The sequence below is a fragment of the Colobus angolensis genome, unplaced genomic scaffold (genome assembly GCF_000951035.1).
Source record: "Colobus angolensis palliatus isolate OR3802 unplaced genomic scaffold, Cang.pa_1.0 Scaffold31, whole genome shotgun sequence".
NCBI classification, from domain to species: domain Eukaryota; kingdom Metazoa; phylum Chordata; class Mammalia; order Primates; family Cercopithecidae; genus Colobus; species Colobus angolensis.
The window spans coordinates 306,664-327,791 of NW_012116377.1; the positions used below are offsets into that span (position 1 = coordinate 306,664).

A 21,128-nucleotide genomic window follows, 5' to 3' on the forward strand; every position below is an offset into this window, starting at 1 on the left:
AGAGACGGGGTTTCACCGTGTTCGCCAGGATGGTCTCGATTTCCTGACCTCGTGATCCACCCGTCTCGGCCTCCCGAAGTGCTGGGATTACAGGCTTGAGCCACCGCGCCCAGCCTGTCATTTCTTTTATATAAACTGATTGTTTTCTTAGCATGTGTTCTGGAGATTACAGTGAATATTTTACATTTACAAATAACTGGTTTGAATTAATAAACTTTGGTCAGGGAACTCCAGGACCACTTTCAGTTTCACTGACTGCTAGATGGACTCACACAACTCAGAAAAGTGTTGTTGTTGTTGTTGTTGTTGTTTTACCACTAGGGAAAGGATCACATTAAAATTAATAAAAGCTGGCTATTCCGGGGGCCAGAATTTATCTTCTAGTGTTAGTCAAGGGCTAGCACTTTCTTTGGAATAGGCAGGGTTTAAACATTCCAGACACTACTGCGCTCCAGCCTGGGCAAAAGAGTGAGATCCTGTCTCAAATAAACAAAATTCCAGACTTGTTGAGTCAAAACTGTTGCATACTCCTTAGCTTTAATAGTATATCCAAACTTGTTCCTATACAGTTCTGCTCCTTTTCATGTTGTTTTGTCACAGATTACATTTTTATACATTGTGTGCCCTTTAACATTGGTTTGTAATGACTGTTTTAGGCATTCATTAGTCTTTTAAATCATATTGGGGAAATAAAAAGGACCTACAAGCCCAAGATGCAATAGACTTTTGTATTTGCCTATTTAGCTACCTTTATCTTTTTTTTGTTGTTGTTGTTGAGACTGAGTCTCACTCTGTCACCCAGGCATGAGTGCAGTGGCATGATCTCGGCTTACTGCAACCTGTGCCTCTGGGGTCAAGCAGTTCTCCTACATCAGCCTCCTAAGTAGCTGGGATTATAGGCGTGTGCCACCATGCCCAGCTAGTTTTTTTATTTTTAGTAGAGACAGGGTTTCACCGTGTTGGCCAGGCTGGTCTTGAACTCCTGACTTTGTGATTCGCCCGCCTTGGCCTCCCAAAGTGCTGGGATTACAGGCATGAGCCACGGCGCCCGGCCTGTTCTTCATTTTTGTACATGGCTTTGAGTTGCTTTCTACTGTCTTTTTATTCCAACTTGCAGGGCCCCCTTAGCTTTTCCATTATGGCATGTCTTCAAATGAGGTCCCTCAGTTTTTATTTACTTGGGTATGTTTTAGTTTCTCCTTCATGTTTGTTTTTGGTTTCTTTTTTCAACTTTTATTTTCGATTCAGGGGGTACATTTGCAGGTTTGTTACATGAGTATATTGTATGATGCTGAGATTTGGGGTACAATTGATCTTGTCTTCCAGGTAGTGAACCTAGTACCCAATAGTTTTTCGACTCGTTTCTCTCCCTTCCTCCCGCCTCTAGTAGTCGCAGTGTGTATCGTTCCCATATTTATGTCTTTCTGTACCCAGTGTTTAGCTCCCACTTAGCAGTGAGAACATGCAGTATTTTATTTTCTTTTTCTGCATTAATGCTTTTAGAATAATGGCCTCCAGCTACACCCATGTTGCTTCAAAGGACATGATTTTTTCTTTTTTATGTATGGTATTCCATGACATATGTATACCACACTTTATTTATCCAAGCCACTGTTGAGGGCACCTAGGTTGATTCTGTGTATTTGCTATTGTGAATAGTGCTGTGATGAACATGAGTGCATGTGTCTTTTTGGTTCAATGATTTATTTTCTTTTGGGTATGTACCCAGTAATGGGATTGCTGAGTCAAATGGTTGTTCTGTTTTTAGTTATTTGAGAAATCTCCAAACTGCATCCCACAGTGGCTAAACTAATTTACACTCCCACCAACAGTGTATAAGCATTCCCTTTTCTCCGCAATCTGTTCATTTTGACTTTTTTTTTTTTGAGACGGAGTCTCGCTCTGTCGCCCAGGCTGGAGTGCAGTGGCCGGATCTCAGCTCACTGCAAGCTCCGCCTCCCGGGTTTACGCCATTCTCCTGCCTCAGCCTCCCGAGTAGCTGGGACTACAGACGCCCGCCACCTCGCCCGGCTAGCTTTTTGTATTTTTTTTTTTTTAGTAGAGACGGGGTTTCACCGTGTTAGCCAGGATGGTCTCGATCTCCTGACCTCGTGATCCGCCCGTCTCGGCCTCCCAAAGTGCTGGGATTACAGGCTTGAGCCACCGCGCCCGGCCCATTTTGACTTTTTAACAACCATTCTGACCGATATGAGATGGCTAACTCATTGTGGTTTTGATTTGCATTTCTCTGATGGTTAGTGGTGTGGAGCATTTTAAAAAGTGTGTTTGTTGGCTGCTTGTATGTCTTTTGAGAAGGGTCTGTTCATATTCTTTACCCACTTTGAGTGGGGTTGTTCTCTGCTTGTTGAATTGTTTAAATTCCTTGTAGATTCTGGATATTAGACCTTTGTTAAATGCATAGTTTGTGAATATTTTCTCCCATTCTGTAGGGTGTTGTTTACTCTGTTGATAATTCCTTTTGCTGAGCGGAAGCTCTTTAGTTAGGTCTCACTTGTCAATTTTTGTTTTGTTTCAGTTGCTTTTGAGGAATTAGTCATAAATTCTTTGCCAAGGCTGATGTTTACAAGGGTATTTCCTAGGTTTTCTTCTAGGATTTTTAGTTTTAGTTCTCATATTTAAGCCTTTCATCAAACGTGAGTTAATTTTTGTATATGTTGAAAGGTACGGGTCCACTTTCATTCTTCTGCATATGCCAGTCATCCCAGCACCATTTATTGAATAGGGAGTCCTTTCCTCATTGCTTATTTTTGTTGACTTTGTCAAAGATCACTTGGTTGTAGGTGCGTGACTTTCTTTCTAGGTCCTCTATTCTATTCCACTGCTCTGTGTGTCCGTTTTAGTACCAAGACCATTGCGTTTTGGTTACCGTAGCCTTGCAGTATAGCTTGAAGTCAGGTAATGTGATGCAACCAGCATTGTTCTTTTTGCTTAGGATAGCGTTGGCTATTCAAGCCCTTTTTTGGTTCCATGTGAATTTTTAAATAGCTTTTTATAGTTCTGTGAAGAATGTCCTTGGTAGTTTGATAGGAATAGCATTGAATCTATAAATTGCCCTGGGCAGTATCGCCATTTTAATGATACTGTTTCTTCCTACCATGTTTTTCCATTTGTGTCATCTGATTTCTTTGAGCAGTGTTTTGTGGTTCTCATTATAGAGATCTTTCACCTCCCTCATTAGCTGTATTCTTAGGTATGTTATTCTTTTAGTGGTAATTTTAAACGGGATCGTGTTCCTGATTTGGTTCTCAGCTTGACTGTTGTTTCTGTCACCTTACTCTCAATCTCCTTGCAGCTTTGCAGCTGAGTCACCCATAGACAACTTTCTTAGTCTGTTTGTGCTGCTATAAGAAAATACCTGATTTATGAAGAACAGAAATGTATCACAGTTCTGGAGGTTATGAAGTCCGAGATCAAGGCATCATCAGGTTCAGCTGTCTTCTTCCAAGGGTGCCTTGATGCTGCATCCTCCAGAAAGGACGTGTGTCCTCACATGCAAAAGGGAGAAGGACAAGGAAGTCTGCATTGAGCCTCTTTTATGAAGGCTGTAATCCCATTCACAAAGGGAGGAGCCCTCATCACCTCTTAAAGGCTCCACCTTCTAATACTATCACATTGGCAACATCTGAATTTTGGAGAGGACATGTTACATTCTGGCCCTGGACTCCCTCCCCCCATATTCATGTCTTTCTCACATACAAAATACATTCATTTCATTCCAATAGCCCCCAAAGTATTAAAACTCATTTCAGCATAAACTTTAAAGTCAACTTAAAGGGCAGAGTCTCATCTTGATATCTAAATCATGTGGTGATTCATCCTGAGGCAAATTGCTCTCTAGTTGCGTACCTGTGACACCAAACTAGTTACGTGCTTCCAAAATTCAATGATGCATAAGACAGAGATTTCTTTTTTTTTCCTTTTTTTTTTTTTTTTTTTGAGACAGAATTTCACTCTTTTTGCCCAGGCTGGAGTGCAGTGGTGCAGTCTTGGCTCACCGCCACCTCTGCCTCCCAGGTTCAAGCGATTCTCCTACCTCAGCCTCCCAAGTAGCTGGGATTACAGGCACGCGTAAACCATTCCCGGCTAATTTTTTTGTATTTTTAGTAGAGACGGGGTTTCTCCATGTTGGTCAGGCTGCCTCAGGTGATCACCTGTCTCGGCCTCCCAGAGTGCTGGGATTACAGGCGTGAGCCACCATGCCCGGCCAGGACAGACATTTCTGTTCCAAAACAGATAAGAAAGTATAGGTCACTGGTCCCAGGTAGGTCCACAACTGAACAGGGCAAATAACAGTAAACCTTAAGCCTGGAGAATAATCATCTTTAACTCCTTGGCGCATGTTCCAGACACACTGGGATGGGGGTTGGACCCCAAAGGCCCGAAGGGACCCTGCCACCATGGCTTTGGTGTGCACAGTTCATACTGCAGCTGTCATGGGTTGGAGTCAGGTGCCACTGGCTCTCCCAGGCCCATGTTGCATTCTGCTGGCTCTACAGGTCTAGGGTTTGGGGAGTGGCACGGCCTTTATGACTCCACTGGACATTGCCCTAGGGGGGACTGTCTGCAGTGGCTCTGCATCTGTAGTGGGTCTCTGTCTAGGCCCTGGGGCTCTCCAAGGCATGGCATGCCTGTAAACCCTGCTATTCAGGCGGCTGAGGCAAGAGAATTGCTTGAGCCCGGGAGGCGGAGGTTGCAGTGAGCCTAGATCGCACCACCGCTGCACTCCAGCTTGGGCGACAGAGTGAGTCTCTGTCTCAAAAAAAAAAAAAAAAAAAAAAAAACTCTTTGAAGGATGCTATGATTCTACATCTTGTGCACTCTGCACACTTGCAAAATCAGCAGCATGTGGATGCTGAGGTTCACCACTTTGCCCTCCAGAGCCAGGACTAAACTGCACCTGGGCCCACTGAAGCCACAACTAGGGCAGCCAAGGAGCACTGTGCTGGGATGGGAGGGGCAGAGACTTGAGGCAGCCCCGGGCAGCAAGCCCCATGAGTGCTCTAGGCCCTTCCCTTGAAACCATCCTGCCTTCAAGGCCCTCGCACACGGGGCCTGTGATGGGAGGAGCAGCCTCGAAGCTCTCTGAAGTGCCACTGGATTCATTCTCCTGTTGTCATGATGAAAAGCACCTGGCTTCTTTCTAGCCACACTCTTATCAAAAAGTCACTTGGTCACACCCTTGGTTTACTTTCCTAAATACCTTTTGATTTACATGCTCAGGCTGAGAATTTTCAAATCTCTCTGTTTTGCTTCCGTGTTATAAATCCCATCTTTGTATTGTTTCTTCTCACATTTTACTCTAATTAAGAGAAGCCAAGCAGCACCCTAACACTTTGCTGCTTAGAGATTTATTCTGCCGAATATCTTACTTCAGAAACAGCTTCTGATTTATATTGGCTTAATTCAAGTGAGATAGAGAAATGTTACTCCTATATAACTCTGTTTCCTTTCATCTTCTCTTGTAGTAATATTGGTCTTCACATAACATCTACAGATGTTTCGAACTCAACCAATCATTGTAATTTTTACGTTAAATAAATCTATGTTTTAAAAACATGAGAAGAAAGGAGAACTTTTATACATTTGTAACTTTTATTTTGTCAGTCTGATTTCTCACTTTGGGTTCTCCTCATGAGGTGCAGATGGATTGGAGTTACCATCTGGATTCATTTCCTTAGCCCAGTACAACTTTGCTTTCCCCTGCCTTTGTGTTATTATTAGCAAATATATTACATTTCTGTATGTTACGGGCCCAATAATACATAATATACACATTGTTTCATAAAATTTGTCTATCAGTTAAAAGGAGAAGAGATATATATGTATACTGTCTTTTATAATTGCATAAAATTGCCTTGCTTCTCCTTTTTTTTTTTTTTTTTTGAGACAGAGTTTTGCTTTTTTTTTTTTTTTTTTTTTTGAGACAGAGTTTTGCTTTTGTTGTGCAGGCTGGAGTGCCATGGCGTCATCTCGGCTCACCTCAACCTCTGCCTCCTGGGTTCAAGTGATTCTTCTGCCTCAGCCTCCCGAGTAAATGGGATTACAGGCATGTGTTACCACACCTGGCTAATTTTGTATTTTTAGTAGAGACCAGGTTTTTCCATGTTGATCAGGCTGGTCTCGAACTTGCAACCTCAGGTGATCTTCCCACCTCAGCCTCTCAAAGTGCTGAGATTACAGGTGTGAGCCACCACACCCGGCCTCTTCCCTTTGTTTTTTCATATGGATTTGTATTACTGCCTGGGATCGCCAGCCTAAAGAGCTTCCTTGAGTACTTTTTAAGGTCAGTCAGCTAGCAGTAAATTCAGTTTTTATCTGGAAATGTCTTTTCATCTTAAGTTTTGAAATGGTCCTAAGTTTTGAAATATAGGTTTGCTGCATAAAGGATAACCACCCCCCTTTGTTTTACTGATACATAATTGACACTTAGGTGTATACACACATATACAAGCACACTTTATCTGTCCACCCACTGATGGACACTTAGGTTTCCATACCTTGGTTATTGTGAATAATGCTGCCATGAACAAGGACTGCAAATATCTCTTCAAGTTACTGGCTTTGGCCATGCGTGGTGGCTCACGCCTGTAATTCCAGCACTTTGGGAGGCCGAGGTGGGTGGATCACGAGCTCAGGAGTTCGAGACCAGCCTGGCCAATATGGTGAAACCCCATCTCTACTAAAAATACAAAATTTAGCCAGGCATGGTGCCACACACCTATAATCCCAGCCACTCAGGAGGCTGAGACAGGAGAATTGCTAGAACCCGGGAGGCAGAGGTTGCAATGAACCGAGATTGCAGCACTGCACTCCACCGTTTTGCTGGAGCAAGCCTCTGTCTCGGTGTAGGTGGAAAAAAGTTACTGACTTCATTTCTTTTGGCCGTATAGCCAGAAGCAGGATTGCTGGATTGTATGAATGTCCTATTTTTAAGTTTTTGAGGAACCTCCATACTCTTTTACAGAAGGACCATACCAGTTTACATCCCCAACAGTATACAAGGCTTCCCTTTTTTCCATATCATTGTCAACATTTTTTTTCTTTCTTGTCTTTTTGATAATAGCAGTCCTGTTAGGTGTGAGGTGATATTTCATTGTGGTTTGATTTGCATTTCCCTGATGTTTAGTGATATTGAGCACCTTTTTATATACCTGTTGACCATTTGTATATCTTCTTTGGAAAAATGTCTGTCAGGTTCTTTGCTCATGTTTTAGTTGGATTTTTTTTTTTGCTATTGAGTTGAATGAATTTCTTATATATTTAGATATTAACCCCTTGTCAGATATATAATTTGCACATATTTTCTCCCACTCTGTAGGATGTCATTTCACTTTTTAAATTGTTTCCTTTATTTTATAGAAGCTTTTTAATTTGATTTGATTTCTTTGTTTTTGCTTTTGTTTCAGGTGCTTTTGGTGTTATATTTTAAAAAATCATTGCAAGACCAATGTCAAGAGCTTCACTATGTTTCCTTCTAGGATTTTTAGAGTTTCAGGCCTTATATTTAAGTCTTTAATCCATTTTGAGTTAATTTTTGTAAGTGGTGTGAGGTGGGGGGTCACTTCATTTTTTTGCATGTTGATGGATTTAGGATTCTGGGTTGAAGGATTTTGTGTATGTGAGTACTTTGTATATATCATCCCACTGCCTTCTGGCCTTCATTTTTTTCTGATGAGAAATCAGCGGTTAATACTTCTGTATTAGTTTCACTTCGAGCCTGCAGTTTCCTTTTACTGCTTTCAAGATGTTCTCCATTTCTTTCTTTGGATTTCAGTGCTTTTATAATGATGCATCTATGTTTGGATCTCTATGCATTTATCCTGCTTGGTGTTTGTTGAGCTTCCTGGATGTGCAGTTTAATGTTTTTCAATAAATTTGGGAATTTTAAGTTCATTATTTCTTTGTAAATTTTAAATGCTTTTTTTCTCTCTCATCTCTCTTCTGGTACTCCTGTTTATAGCAGTGTGCTTAATGGGGTCCCACATTTCTCTGAGATGTTAATTTGTCTTGTTTTCTCTCTGTTCATCAGATTGCACCATTGCTATTAATCTATCTTCAACTTTGCTAATACTTCTGCCAGTTCATATCTACTATTGAGTCCTTCTAGTGAAAATTTCATTTCAATTATTATACTTTGTAACTTCAGAATTTCCATGTTTATTATTGATAATTTGTATCTCTTTGTTGATATTCTCCTTTTGATGCAACATTATGATCATACCTACATTTACTTCTTTAACTATGGTTTCCTTTGTCTATTTGAATATATATTATAATGTATAATTTGAAGTCTTTACCTGTTTATAATTTGAAGTCTTTGCCTGTTAAATCTGGTTGCTCTCACAAGCAGTTTCTGTTGTGGGCTTCTTTTCCAATGTGTGAATCATACTTTCCTATTTCTTTGCCTATCTCTTGTTTGTGGAAAGTGGATTTTATAGACAGTTGTTGGAACTCCAGTACTTTTGTCCACACCCTCTGCCTCAGGGCTTGTTATTGGTACTTGCTTATTTACTTGCTTAGTGACGGTGATATGGTTTGGCTCTGTATCTTGATTCAAAACTAATCTTGAATTGTAAAAATCCCCACATGTCAAGGGCAGGACCAGGTGGAAATGACTGAATCATGGGGGTGGTTTCCCCCATACTGTTCTTGTGATAGTGAGTTCTCATAAGATCGGATGGTTTTATAAGGGGCTTCCCCCTTAGCTCGGCTTTCATTCTCTCTCCTACCACCCTGTGAAGAAGTGCCTTCTGCCATGATTGTAAGTTTCCTGAGGCCTCCCCAGCCATACAGAACTGTGAGTCAATTAAGCCTCTTTCCTTTGTAAATTACCTAGTCTTGGGTGTATCCTTATAGCAGCATGAGAATGGACTCTGGATTGTTTTAGTGAAGTCTATTTTCACCATGGTGTAAAATCTCTGATGTTGCTCATTGGGATTACACCTTGCCTACTTTTACAGACAGCATAAGATAATAGTGGTTTTGACAAGGCTGTCTTTGAGCATCTCCCTGACCACCCCAGCTGTTAGCACCACCGGTTGCAACTTATGGCAGTATTGCTTTCATAAGTGCCCTGGAGTATACATTTTTTTCACAGGCTAATGTAATCAAACTGGGGCTTTCTTGAGGTCAGTGTTTGAGATTTGTTCTGACAATAGAATGTCTCTTCCCAGGTGGTCTCTCAGTTTCTGTCTGGCAAACAAGCCACCCTACAGTAAGCCATACATCTCTAATCTATCAACCTCCTCCCAATTGCCCTTCACCAAAATTTTCAGTTTTTGACATTACCCTTAGGTTTAAACTTCTCCACATTGTTTTGCAAGTCAATTCAGTTCCTTTGAGGAACAATACAGAACTCTCTGTTCTATGGCCTACTTCTCCCCCTGGACAAAAATCTCAGAGCCACTGTTCTAGTGCTGGAGGTATGGACAATGGAATGCATCTCTCTGAGTGATTCCCCTGCTTTAGGAGCTGAGTGCTTGGTAGATGGCAGATGGGGCGGCAGCCAGGTCTCCCTGGCTTGCCTGTTTGGGCATGGAACACCTGCCCCAAGAGCCAGGGCACAGGAATTGGAACCTCAGTATGCTCAGCAGTACCACTTCCAAGTTAAAGCCTACATTTCATGTTTTGGGGCGAGGCAGAGGAAGGGAGTCTTCGTTCTTCAGCTGTGCAACAGGTAGGTAACTGGGGCAGAGTGAAAAGTGATGATGTCTTACCCCACCTAGGAAGATAACTATCCGACTGGGGCAAGGGTTGAGAAGTGGCGAAGAAGCCCCATGCCCTTGGCTATCCTAGCTGGAGTGGAGTCTTTCTCACTGAGACGGAATAGACAATGGAGGGCTCAGGTTTGGTTCACGTAGTCCAGACTTTCAGAGTTCTTAACATGTTTTTGGAGATTTTCGTAAACTAATGTTTCTTCATTTGCTGTACATTCCTAGCACCATTTCCAGAGACTTTAAATTGTGGTTCTTTTTTTAAAAATAATTTTTACAGTTTCATTGGGGATCGTGTGTATGGAGCTCCTCATGCTGTCATGCCAGAAGTGGAATTCCCTGACCAGTTCTTTACAGTTCTAACCATGGACCATGTAAGTTACTATTTCTCTTTTCTTTGTGATATTTCCTTTTTCTGATTCTTCCTACCACACACCTCTGTCAAAGAACCTGCACCACAACCCCATATTTTTTCGCTTTCTAGTAAGGGCTGGAGTCTAACAGCATAGTGTCCCTCCTGTGTGCCTCTCTATTCTCCAAAGAATGTTCAACACTCCTGTGTGTTCAGTCCTTTGTCAAGAGCAGATATAAAGCAGAAGTGGAATCCCTGTACTTTTCCTTGTCATATTCTTGGATAGGGAAAAAGCAGATGGATCTGTTTGATAATTGGGCATACTCTGACCTTCTTCACAGACTTGAGTTTCCAGGTAGATTGGATTTGATGTTGAATGGCCTCAGGTCATATAAAATGATGATGATTGTAGGTGCAGAATTGGAGAAGACCTGGTCTAACCTAAACATTGGAGTATAATTAAGGCTGTTATATTTTTAGCAAGAAAACTACTCTGTAGCCACTAAAAAACACTTACTAAAAACTTTGTTGCTAGAAGTAATAAATCTTATTATATAATGTGAAATAATATGTCACATAGTAATGAACTTGGAGCTACAAGAAATCTTTAATTTTGTTCACACCCCATTTTCAAAGTTAGATATTTTTCTCCTGTACAGGGGAATGAGGGTATAGAAACTTACATTTATTGGGCCGGGCGCGGTGGCTCAAGCCTGTAATCCCAGCACTTTGGGAGGCCGAGACGGGCGGATCACGAGGTCAGGAGATGGAGACCATCCTGGCTAACACGGTGAAACCCCGTCTCTACTAAAAAATACAAAAACTAGCCGGGCGTGGTGGCCGGTGCCTGTAGTCCCAGCTACTCGGGAGGCTGAGGCAGGAGAATGGCGTGAACCCGGGAGGCGGAGCTTGCAGTGAGCTGAGATCCGGCCACTGTACTCCAGCCTGGGTGACAGCGAGACTCCGTCTCAAAAAAAAAAAAAAAAAAAGAAAAAAAGAAACTTACATTTATTGATGATTCATGAGGCAGGCACATAGCATGAAATGTGCTTGTATATAGTACTTCTTTTAATTTGTAAACTGGTTATTAATTTCCAGACATGGTTGGCTAAATAAGAGATCCCATAAGTATGCAGAAAGATTTCAGTGGATCAAAGGGAGTCTTTAAAGATGATTGTCTGGTTTGGAAGCACTAATTTCCTTACTTCCCATGTCACAGTCTTCTCCCGGCCTCCTTGTTTACTGTCCAATCCCCTTGCAATAAGGCAATTAATCTTGCCTTTTTCTCAAAAATATTTCCTTAAATTTTACCTGTAATGTACGGGTTTGTTGTTTCAGGAACTGGTGACACTCAGGGATGTGGTCATCAACTTCTCTCAGGAAGAGTGGGAATATCTGGATTCCGCTCAGAGGAACTTGTACTGGGATGTGATGATGGAGAACTACAGCAACTTACTCTCACTGGGTAAATTTATGTGCCTCCAATAACTTAGAATATGCTCTCTAGACTATCAGCTGATATTCAGTGAACTCAAGGCTATATTTTGTTTTTCATTTTGTTTTGTTTTGTTTTTGAGATGGAGTCTCACTTTGTCACCCAGGCTGGAGTGCAGTGGCATGATCTTGGCTCACTGCAACCTCTGCCTCCCGGGTTCAAGCAATTCTCCTGCCTCAGCCTCCCGAGTAGCTGGGATTACAGGCGCCTGCCACTACACCCAGCTAATTTTTTGTATTTTTAGTAGAGACAGGGTTTCACCACGCTGGCCAGGCTGGTCTTGAACTCCTGACCTCGTGATTCGCCTGCCTCGGCCTCCCAAAGTGCTGGGATTACGGGCATGAGCCACTGCGACGGCCTCAAGGCTATGTTTTAAGAAACTAGGTGAACTTCTGATTCCAAAGGCATGCTTTCAGTGTTGTTGTATTGCAAATGACATCTCTAACATTCTTCATGATATTCTTACCTTCTCAGGCCCTTCATATAATTTCTACCTTCCTTGATACCAAGGAGCTGGATTTGACTTGTGGGACACATACAGCATATCACTGAGACATTACAGGTTGAGTATCCCTTATCCAAAATACTTGGGATGAAAGTGTTTTGGATTTGGGATTTTTTCAGATTTTGGAATATCTACATATACATAATGAGACATCTTAGGGATGGAACCCAAATTGAAACACAGAATTCATTTATGTTTCATGTACACTTTATACACATAGCCTGAAGGCAATTTTATACCATGTTTTTAATAGTTTCGTGCATGAAACCAAGTTTGTGTTAAGTAGTTATGTGTATTTCACTTGTGGCATCATATCAGTGCTCAGAAAGTTTTGGATTTTGTAGCTGAATTCCAGATTTTAGATTAGGGATGTGCAACCCATACGTTGTGTTTGAGGTCGGAATTGCTGTAAATACTTTATATTCTTACCCACCTTCTGGGAGAACTTTTAAGATACCGTGTGTCCTGATTTGTTATGATTCTTAAAAGAATCTCTACAATTTATATACTGAAGAATTGATAAACAGTTCATATTCATTTCCTCCCACCTGCTTTATGGCTAAAGAACGTTGCATTTAACATTAAATTAGTATTCCACCAAGGACCTTTTAATAGCTCAGAAAGTTAGTTACTTTCCTCTCAGCTTCTATAGTTCTTGCCTTCTACTTGGCCCCGTCCTAAGCACTTTAAATAATTGGCTCGTGGCTAGGCGTGGTAGCTCATGCCTGTAATCCCAGCACTTTGGGAGGCTGAGGCGGGCAGATTGCCTGAGCTCGGGAGTTCACGACCAGCCTGGGCAACACAGTGAAACCCCATCTCTACTAAAATGCAAAACAATTAGCCGGGCATGGTGGTGTGTGCCTGTAGTCCCAGCTACTCAGGTGGCTGAGGCAGGAGAATTGCTTGAACCCACTTGAACTCGGGAGGCGGAGGTTGCAGTGAGCTGAAATCGTGCCACTGCACTCCAGCCTGGGCAACAGGGCAAGACCCTATCTCAAAAAAAAAATGACTCGTTTAATTCTTACAATAACTCTGTGACATAAGTGCTATTTGTATTATTGTTGTACAGAAGAGGTTGCTTACAACAGAGAGTATTTAGGCACTTTTGCAAAGGCTCCACAGCCACTTAATTACAGAGGAAGGCTTTCTACCCAGGCAATCTGGCACCAAAGACAGTATTTTTAACTGTTACACTGCTTCTCCAGACAATGAATTAGTATAGGTTTAAATAACATAAGACCTTTCCTTACCTGTCTAGTCTCTTTATACGTGATAATTCTGTGGTTACTCTAAGGTGAATGTTTTTCCAGTTCCCTCACAATTCTCTTTTCTGTCTTTTTCATATAATTTTGATTTTATTTAGTAAAACTTTAACCAATTCTCAAAGCTGTATTTTAAAAATTGGTTATAATAAAAAAAAATACATTGTTAACATTTCTTTGTTGTAAGCAGTCTTCCATTTCGATCCAATTGGGATCACCTTACTGGAGGAAGGGAAGTTGCTCTATAGTGTTTATGGGATGTGAAGGAAGACAGGGCCAGGTGAGTGATGGCCACTGAGGGATAGAAAGTCATTGCCAAAGCACAAAGCCCATCTGGTCCAGGAGATGAGCCCCTGGGATTCTGTTGGGAAAATCCCTTCAAAAGCTTATGGGTTTTTATTTATTTATTTTTATTTTTTATTTTTGAGACAGAGTTTTGCTCTGTTGCCAAGGCTGGAGTGCAGTGGCACAATCTCGGCTCACTGTAAGCCCTGTCTCCCAGGTTCACACCATTCTCCTGTCTCAGCCTCCTGAGTAGCTGGGACTACAGGTGCCCACCACTATGCCCAGCTAATTTTTTGTATTTTTAGTAGAGATGGGGTTTTACCATGTTAGCCAAGATGGTCTCGATCTCCTGACCTCGTGATCCGCCCACCTTGGCCTCCCAAAGTGCTGGGATTACAGGCGTGAGCCACCGTGCCCAGCTCAGACTGTTTTTTTTTTTTTTTTTAAAGCCTGGCACTTGGAGAAGGAAATTAAGATCTTCTTCAATGCCACCGTTTTCCAGTTTCTCTTGTATTTAGACTTACATATGTGTATATTGACCATAAACAAATGCTCATTCATATCCTCAATATTTATTCAGTGTCTGCATTGAGACAGATATCAGTACAATGGTGAAGAAGACCAATACAGACCCTGCTGTCATGGAATTGACATACTAGTTCTTGAGATGTATAATAAACAAGTAGAGAATATATATAACAATATGTGTAAGAATAAAGGGGTAGAGAATGATGGAGAAAGAGCTAATTCAGACAGTGTGGTCAGAAACCAATCTCTCTGGTCTTAATTTGGCATTTTATACAGTTCCTTTTCAGTTTCAACATTAGGTGAAGACAGATTCACCTAATGTTTTTGCAGTTGGAAGTCCTCATTGGAATCTATGTGTTTCAATTTGTCATTCCTTTTATGTTAGTTGCTGTCATGTTCTTTGGTAAACTTTTGTAATTCTAATGGGAAAGACAAAGAGGCTGTTACTATTATTATTATATCTTTTATATTACTGTAAATAAGTAGCCACCTCAAATGGTGCACTAGAATTTTTCATACCTTCTATTATGTCTCATTATGTTTATTGATGTTATTGGTTCAGTATACATTAGCCCACCAGAGTCTGATTTTTGATGTCTAGCAGTATGAATATTGCATGAAATTTTGATATACTGATACCATGTTTCTTATGGTGATTTCTGTGCGCTTTGGCTTTATCCTTTAACCTTTGAATTTATTCTAACTTTTTGTCAAAAGCTTATCCAAGGCTCATTCCATACCCTCCCTATCCCAGACCCAGGGATTGAATTGGATATGAGTACATTTTTCTGGTTTTGTTTAGTTTAGCATGTTGCAGTACATAAACTTTTTTCCCCTCATTTGACTCTTGTATTGTCAAAATGGTGGCACTTTAGCTCCCTCAAGCTATTTTTGTGTCCCTTTGATGTGACCCACTGTTGTAAAACTTTTTTCTTTCTGGTAAAACATTACAGGGTACATCTCATACCTCCCCTGGTCTAGATCATGATCCAGGTCTTTGTTCTAGGATTCCTGGTTTATTATCTGGTTTATTTCAATAACAAGGACAATAAGGCATGGTTATTGTTTTTCTGTTTCATGGAATGAGGGTTTGAAAATTTTATGTCATTCCAGGAATTTTTTTCCAACTATTATTGCTTTTTGGGTTGGTTTTAAGTATCTCTTTACCAAGAAATTAATTCATTAGACTACATTTTCAGCTTTATTAGCATAGGAGTCTTATAACATTTTGTGTATGTTTTCATCACATTGCGATTGTTTGCTAATTTCTCACCTTTTCTTTAGGTCACTGTTCTTTTGTCTTTAGTAGGATATATACATTGGTTATTTATACCTTTTTTTAAAAAAAAAAAACAAACATTTAAGTTTTTACTTTTTATGAGACAAATATATTTATGTTCCATAGATATCAGTTAGAAATGTTTTCAACATCATGGTTCACTACAGACTTCGTGATTTCAATTACATTTCCACATTGACCCAACAGTTATTTAGCAGAGAGCCTCTTTTTCTTTTCTTTCTTTTTCTTTTTTCTTTTTTTTAAATAAGACATAGTCTCACTCTGTTGCCCAGCTTGGAGTGCAGTGGTGCAATCTCAGCTCACTGCAACCTCCATCTCCCAGGTTTGAGTGATTCTTCTGCCTCAGCCTCCCAAGTAGCTGGGATTACAGGCATGCGCCACCATGCCCAGCTAAGTTTTTTTGTATTTTTAGTAGAGACGGGTTTCGCCATGTTGGCCAGGCTGTTCTCAAACTCCTGACCTCAAGTGATCCACCCACCTTGGTCTCCCAAAATGCCAGGATTACAGGTGTGACAGCCACTGCACCCAGCCTATAGAGAGCTTCTTTATTTCTAACTGAAAGTACTTTTGATTTATTGATACTGGTACTCAAGTCTGGTTTTAATGTTTTTGTCAGATATTGATGCCTGCATTATTTCATCTTATACATAATTAAATCACAGAAAATTATCCTTGCCCTTTATCATGCAGTGTTTATGTATCACTCTGAGTTTTCTTCAGGCATTCCCTTTTCTCATTGTTCGCCTCCAGATGATGTCCATAAAATCCTTTGTTTCAAAGTGCCTTACAATCTTGTCTACCTAGATCACCTTCTTCATATTACTTTGTTAGCATATTCTCCTTTTCACTCATAAGCCCTTGCTCAGAATTGTGTAAGTCTAACAGTAGTTACAATTATATTCAGATATTATTTTAATATCTGAAATACTATATTTTGGGAAAGTATAGCATTAGCTGACTTTTGGCATAAGAAAATGGAAAGGAATATCTGTAAAAGAACATAAAAGAAAAAATAGGGGTAGGTTTTAGAAGGACAGCAGAGTAAAGGTAAATATGCTGTTGAAGAGAAGTAAATAACACATCCTATCTTGATTGTATTTCTTCATTCCACATGTCAATCATGGCTCTGCATACGAGGGAATAAGCAATAATGGTGGGACAATATGTGTAAGTGGAGAAGCAGTTGGAAAATAAATACATATGAATGTTCACCGTATTTATGTATCTTACTGTATGTATCTTACGTATCTTACTGTATATACGTATGTAATCACTAATACAATGTGAGGGTTGGGAGGCACTGATAACTGGCATTATTCTTATAGCTACATAATTATTTTGATAATTGTTTTCTAGTGACTTATCTTTGTATATATACTTTTATTTTTATTTGGATTCACTCAGTGATTTACTTTTCCTCTATTAATTATCATATACTATGCCCTTAGGGCTTGTTATACATTGGCACATGAAAATTTATTACATTTCTCCTTGTGGAATTTAAGGAATAAGGAAGTAAATGGTGTAAAAGTACTGAATACACAACTGAAAATATATATATATGAGGGTAAGGCACTAGATACGGGATTAGAAATGGAAATGAAGTTATTTAGGATCAACTAATATGCCCTTTCTGAGGGTAGGTATCTTGAGACCTTAACAAAGAAAAGAAGCCAGCATACAAAGAGACCATTTATGTGAAATGAAATGTCCTGTGGATAGTTCTAAATGATAGGATATTTGTTTTGATCTAGGAGGTGCAAAATGATTAGCAGAATGGAGTTAAAATGAGGTGTTTTGTGTTTTTTTTGAGACGGACTCTCACTCTGCTGCCCAGGCTAGAGTCTATGCAGTGGTGCGATCTCAGCTCCCTGCAGCCTTCACTTCCTGGATTCAAGCAATTCTTGTGCCTCAGCCTCCTGAGTAGCTGGGACTACAGGTGTGTGCCATCATGCCTGGCTTTTTGTATTTTAGTAGAGGCAGGGTTTCACTATGTTGCCCAGGCTAGTCTCAAAGTCCTGAGCTCAGGTAACGCACCTGCCTTGCCCTCCCAAAGTGCTAGGATAACAAGCATGAGCCAACATGCCCGGGCAAAATGAGGTCTTACAAACTGTACCTTGTTATTATCGTTGGTAAAGTTTATTTTTGGGGAAGAAAACCACAAAAGTGTTAGTATATATGGATTATCAAATTTTGATTTGCATTAGCATTATCTCTGTAAGATGCTAATGATTAGTTCTACGTCTACAGATTTTGATTCTGTTTAACCAACAAGCTTACCAGGTGATGACCAACACAAATTTCAGATCCACTGACTTAATCACAGTCCTCATACTCTTTATGTTCTGCTGTTATTCTGTGAGCTGTCTTTATCTTTCTCCAAATTTCATAACTTTTTTTAACCAATTCATGTATATGGTGAATTATTCTTAAATTGTCTCTTCTTTCCATAACTTTTATTTTTGTAGTACATGAAAATTATTTTTTCCTTTCTTTCAGATTTGGAGTCCAGGAATGAGACTAAGCATTTATCTGTAGGAAAAGACAGTATTGAAAACACTGGTTCTGAGTGGGAGGTAATGGAAAGTAGCAGGTTACATGGCCTTGAAAGTTCCATTTTCAGAAATGACTGGCAAAGCAAAAGCAAGATTGAAGTACAAGGACCTGAAGTGGGATATTTCAGTCAAATGAAAATCATCTCTGAAAATGCACCCACTTACAAAACTCATGAATCTCTTATGTTACCTCAGAGAATTCATGACAGTGAGAAGCCCTATGAATACAAGGAATATGAGAAGGTCTTCAGTTGTGACTTAGAGTTTGCTGAATATCAGAAAATACATACTGGTGGAAAACACTATGAATGCAATCAATGTTGGAAAACCTTTGGGATAGATAACTCCAATATGTTACAACTGAATATTCATACTGGTGTGAAACTTTGTAAATATATGGAATATGGGAATACATGTAGTTTTTATGAAGACCTTAATGTATACCAGAAAATTGATAATGAGAAGTTCTACAAATGTAAGGAATACAGAAGGACCTTTGGAAGAGTTGAAGAAGTTACTCCACTTCAAAGAGTTCATGATAGTGAGAAACACTTCGAATGCTCATTCTGTGGGAAATCCTTTAGAGTGCATGCACAACTTACTCGACATCAGAAAATCCATACTGATGAAAAAACTTACAAATGTATGGAATGTGGCAAGGACTTCAGATTTCATTCACAGCTTACCGAACATCAGAGAATTCATACTGGTGAGAAGCCCTACAAATGTATGCACTGTGAGAAGGTTTTTAGAATTAGTTCACAGCTCATTGAACATCAAAGAATTCATACTGGTGAGAAACCTTATGCATGTAAGGAATGTGGAAAGGCTTTTGGAGTATGTAGAGAACTTGCTCGTCATCAGAGGATTCATACTGGTAAGAAACCCTATGAATGCAAAGCATGTGGAAAGGTCTTTAGAAACAGTTCATCCCTGACTAGACATCAGAGGATTCATACTGGTGAAAAACCCTATAAATGTAAAGAATGTGAGAAAGCATTTGGAGTAGGTAGTGAACTTACTCGACATGAAAGAATTCACAGTGGTCAAAAGCCTTATGAATGTAAGGAGTGTGGAAAGTTCTTTAGACTTACGTCAGCCCTTATTCAACATCAAAGAATTCATAGTGGTGAGAAACCTTATGAATGTAAGGTATGTGGGAAGTCCTTTAGACATAGTTCAGCCCTTACGGAACATCAGAGAATTCATACTGGAGAAAAACCCTATGAATGCAAGGCATGTGGGAAGGCCTTTAGACATAGTTCATCCTTTACCAAACATCAGCGCATTCATACTGGTGATAAACCCTATGAATGTAAGGAATGTGGGAATTCCTTTAGTGTTGTTGGGCATCTTACGTGCCAACCGAAAATTTACACTGGTGAGAAATCATTTGACTGAAATAAATGTATAAAGTGGTTTTTTATTTCCAATTTTCACAGGAAAAAACTATGGATGGATTTAATGGGTAATCAAGGCAATTCAGTATCTCCCTCTTTTAAGTCTGTTTTTAGACTTCATGGCCATTCTGTATGTAGACGTAGAATTGCTTAGTCATAGCTGATATATACTTATAGCTTTGTTAGATACTGCCAAATATTTCTCCTTTTTATGTTAAAAAGAGTTTTTTTCTATGAGTTTCTCATCCTGGCATGTTTTGTTTACAGTAGCTTTTGATATTTGCATTATTGTTCTTTTCACTATTCAGTTTTTTAATTGTAATATTACTTCAGTATCTTTTCTGCATTGTAATTCTTTGCTTGTGATATCTATACTTATTTTCCGCCAGAGAGTTAGAACTCCTAGACAGAGACAACGTAGTTTTACATTCTTATTGCTCTTTATTTTGTGTAATGTTCTTGTTTTGTTTTGTTTTGAATGATAGAGTGTGATCTTTCCATTTTCATCAAATTGTTCACTTCTCTTTAAATTTCTATTTTATTTTGATACAACATGTTCCCCCAAAAATAACATATACATAGGAACTGGTTATATTCCACCATAACACACACACACACACTATATATATATATAGTGTATATATACATACAATGTATATAGTGTATGTGCGATGTATACTATATATACTCACACGCACTATATAACACACTATATATACACATACTATATATGCATATACAGTATATATGTATATAATATATATACAGTGTGTGTGTGTATATATATATAGTGTATGTCTGTTATATTGGAATATAACCAGTTCCTTTAAGCAGTCTTTTTACCCACAGGCTGTACCAACCAGGATCCAAATGAAGAGAACTCTTTTTAAATATTTGATAAAATTACTCATCCAATAAGTCTGTTAAAATTTATCATTCTCTTAAATTATCATGCTTAAATTTGTCAAACACCTTTAAAAGGGGAGGAAAAAATGACCACTGACCTTGCATTAAGAGGATTTACAACTACAGCTTCAATTTTTTTTTAATCTATTACCATTATTTTTCTTTTTATTCTCTCTCAGAGTTGCCTTATTAGGTTTGGGCATTTCAGCAATCAACAGACCTTCTTTGATTTAACTAACCTCATTTAATTCCAAAATCATCTCTCTCTTAGGACAGCTGACTTGGTTATGCAGTCAGTGAGATCACAAGCCACTGGTTATTGAATTTTTTTTTTTTTTAACTTTTCATTTTTTTTGAGACAGAGTTTTGCTCTGTTGCCCAGGCTGGAGTGCAGTGGCGCTATCTTGGCTCACCTTAACCTCTGCCTTCCAGGTTCAAGCTGTTCTGCTCAGCCTCCCAAGTAGCTGGGATTACAGGCACACGCCACCACGCCTGGCTAATTTTGTATTTTTAGTAGAGATGGGATTTCTCCATGTTGGTCAGTCTGGTCTCGAACTCCTGACCTCAGGTGATCCCCCCACCTCGGCCTCCCAAAGTGCAGGGATTATAGGCATGAGCCACTGCACCCGGCCTGGTTATTGGATTTATTTATTTAATGTTTTTGAGATAGAGTCTTGCTCTGTCACCAGGCTGGAGTGCAGTGGCGTGATCTCAGCTCACTGCAACCTCCACCTCCCAGGTTCAAGCAATTTTCCTGCCTCAGCCTGCCAAGTAGCTGGGATTACAGACATGTGCCACCACACCTG

The 21,128-nt window shown here is 39.8% G+C and overlaps 1 protein-coding gene across 5 annotated transcripts in view; it reads left to right on the forward strand.

The window, feature by feature from the left end:
- The window catches only part of ZNF529 (zinc finger protein 529), a 53,111-nt gene extending 33,008 nt beyond the window's left edge, over window positions 1-20,103 (forward strand). For 3 of the 5 annotated variants that reach the window (XM_011950604.1, XM_011950603.1, XM_011950601.1), the window contains 3 exons: window positions 10,015-10,108; window positions 11,425-11,551; window positions 17,961-20,103. In XM_011950604.1, the coding sequence (XP_011805994.1) occupies window positions 10,055-10,108; window positions 11,425-11,551; window positions 17,961-19,417 (1,638 nt within the window). In that variant the 5' untranslated portion in view covers window positions 10,015-10,054 and the 3' untranslated portion in view covers window positions 19,418-20,103. Of the gene's footprint in view, window positions 1-2,213; window positions 2,228-10,014; window positions 10,109-11,424; window positions 11,552-17,960 lie in introns of those variants that run through there. The other 2 variants (XM_011950602.1, XM_011950605.1) reach the window with 2 other exon arrangements.
- Window positions 20,104-21,128: the final 1,025 nt, after the last annotated feature.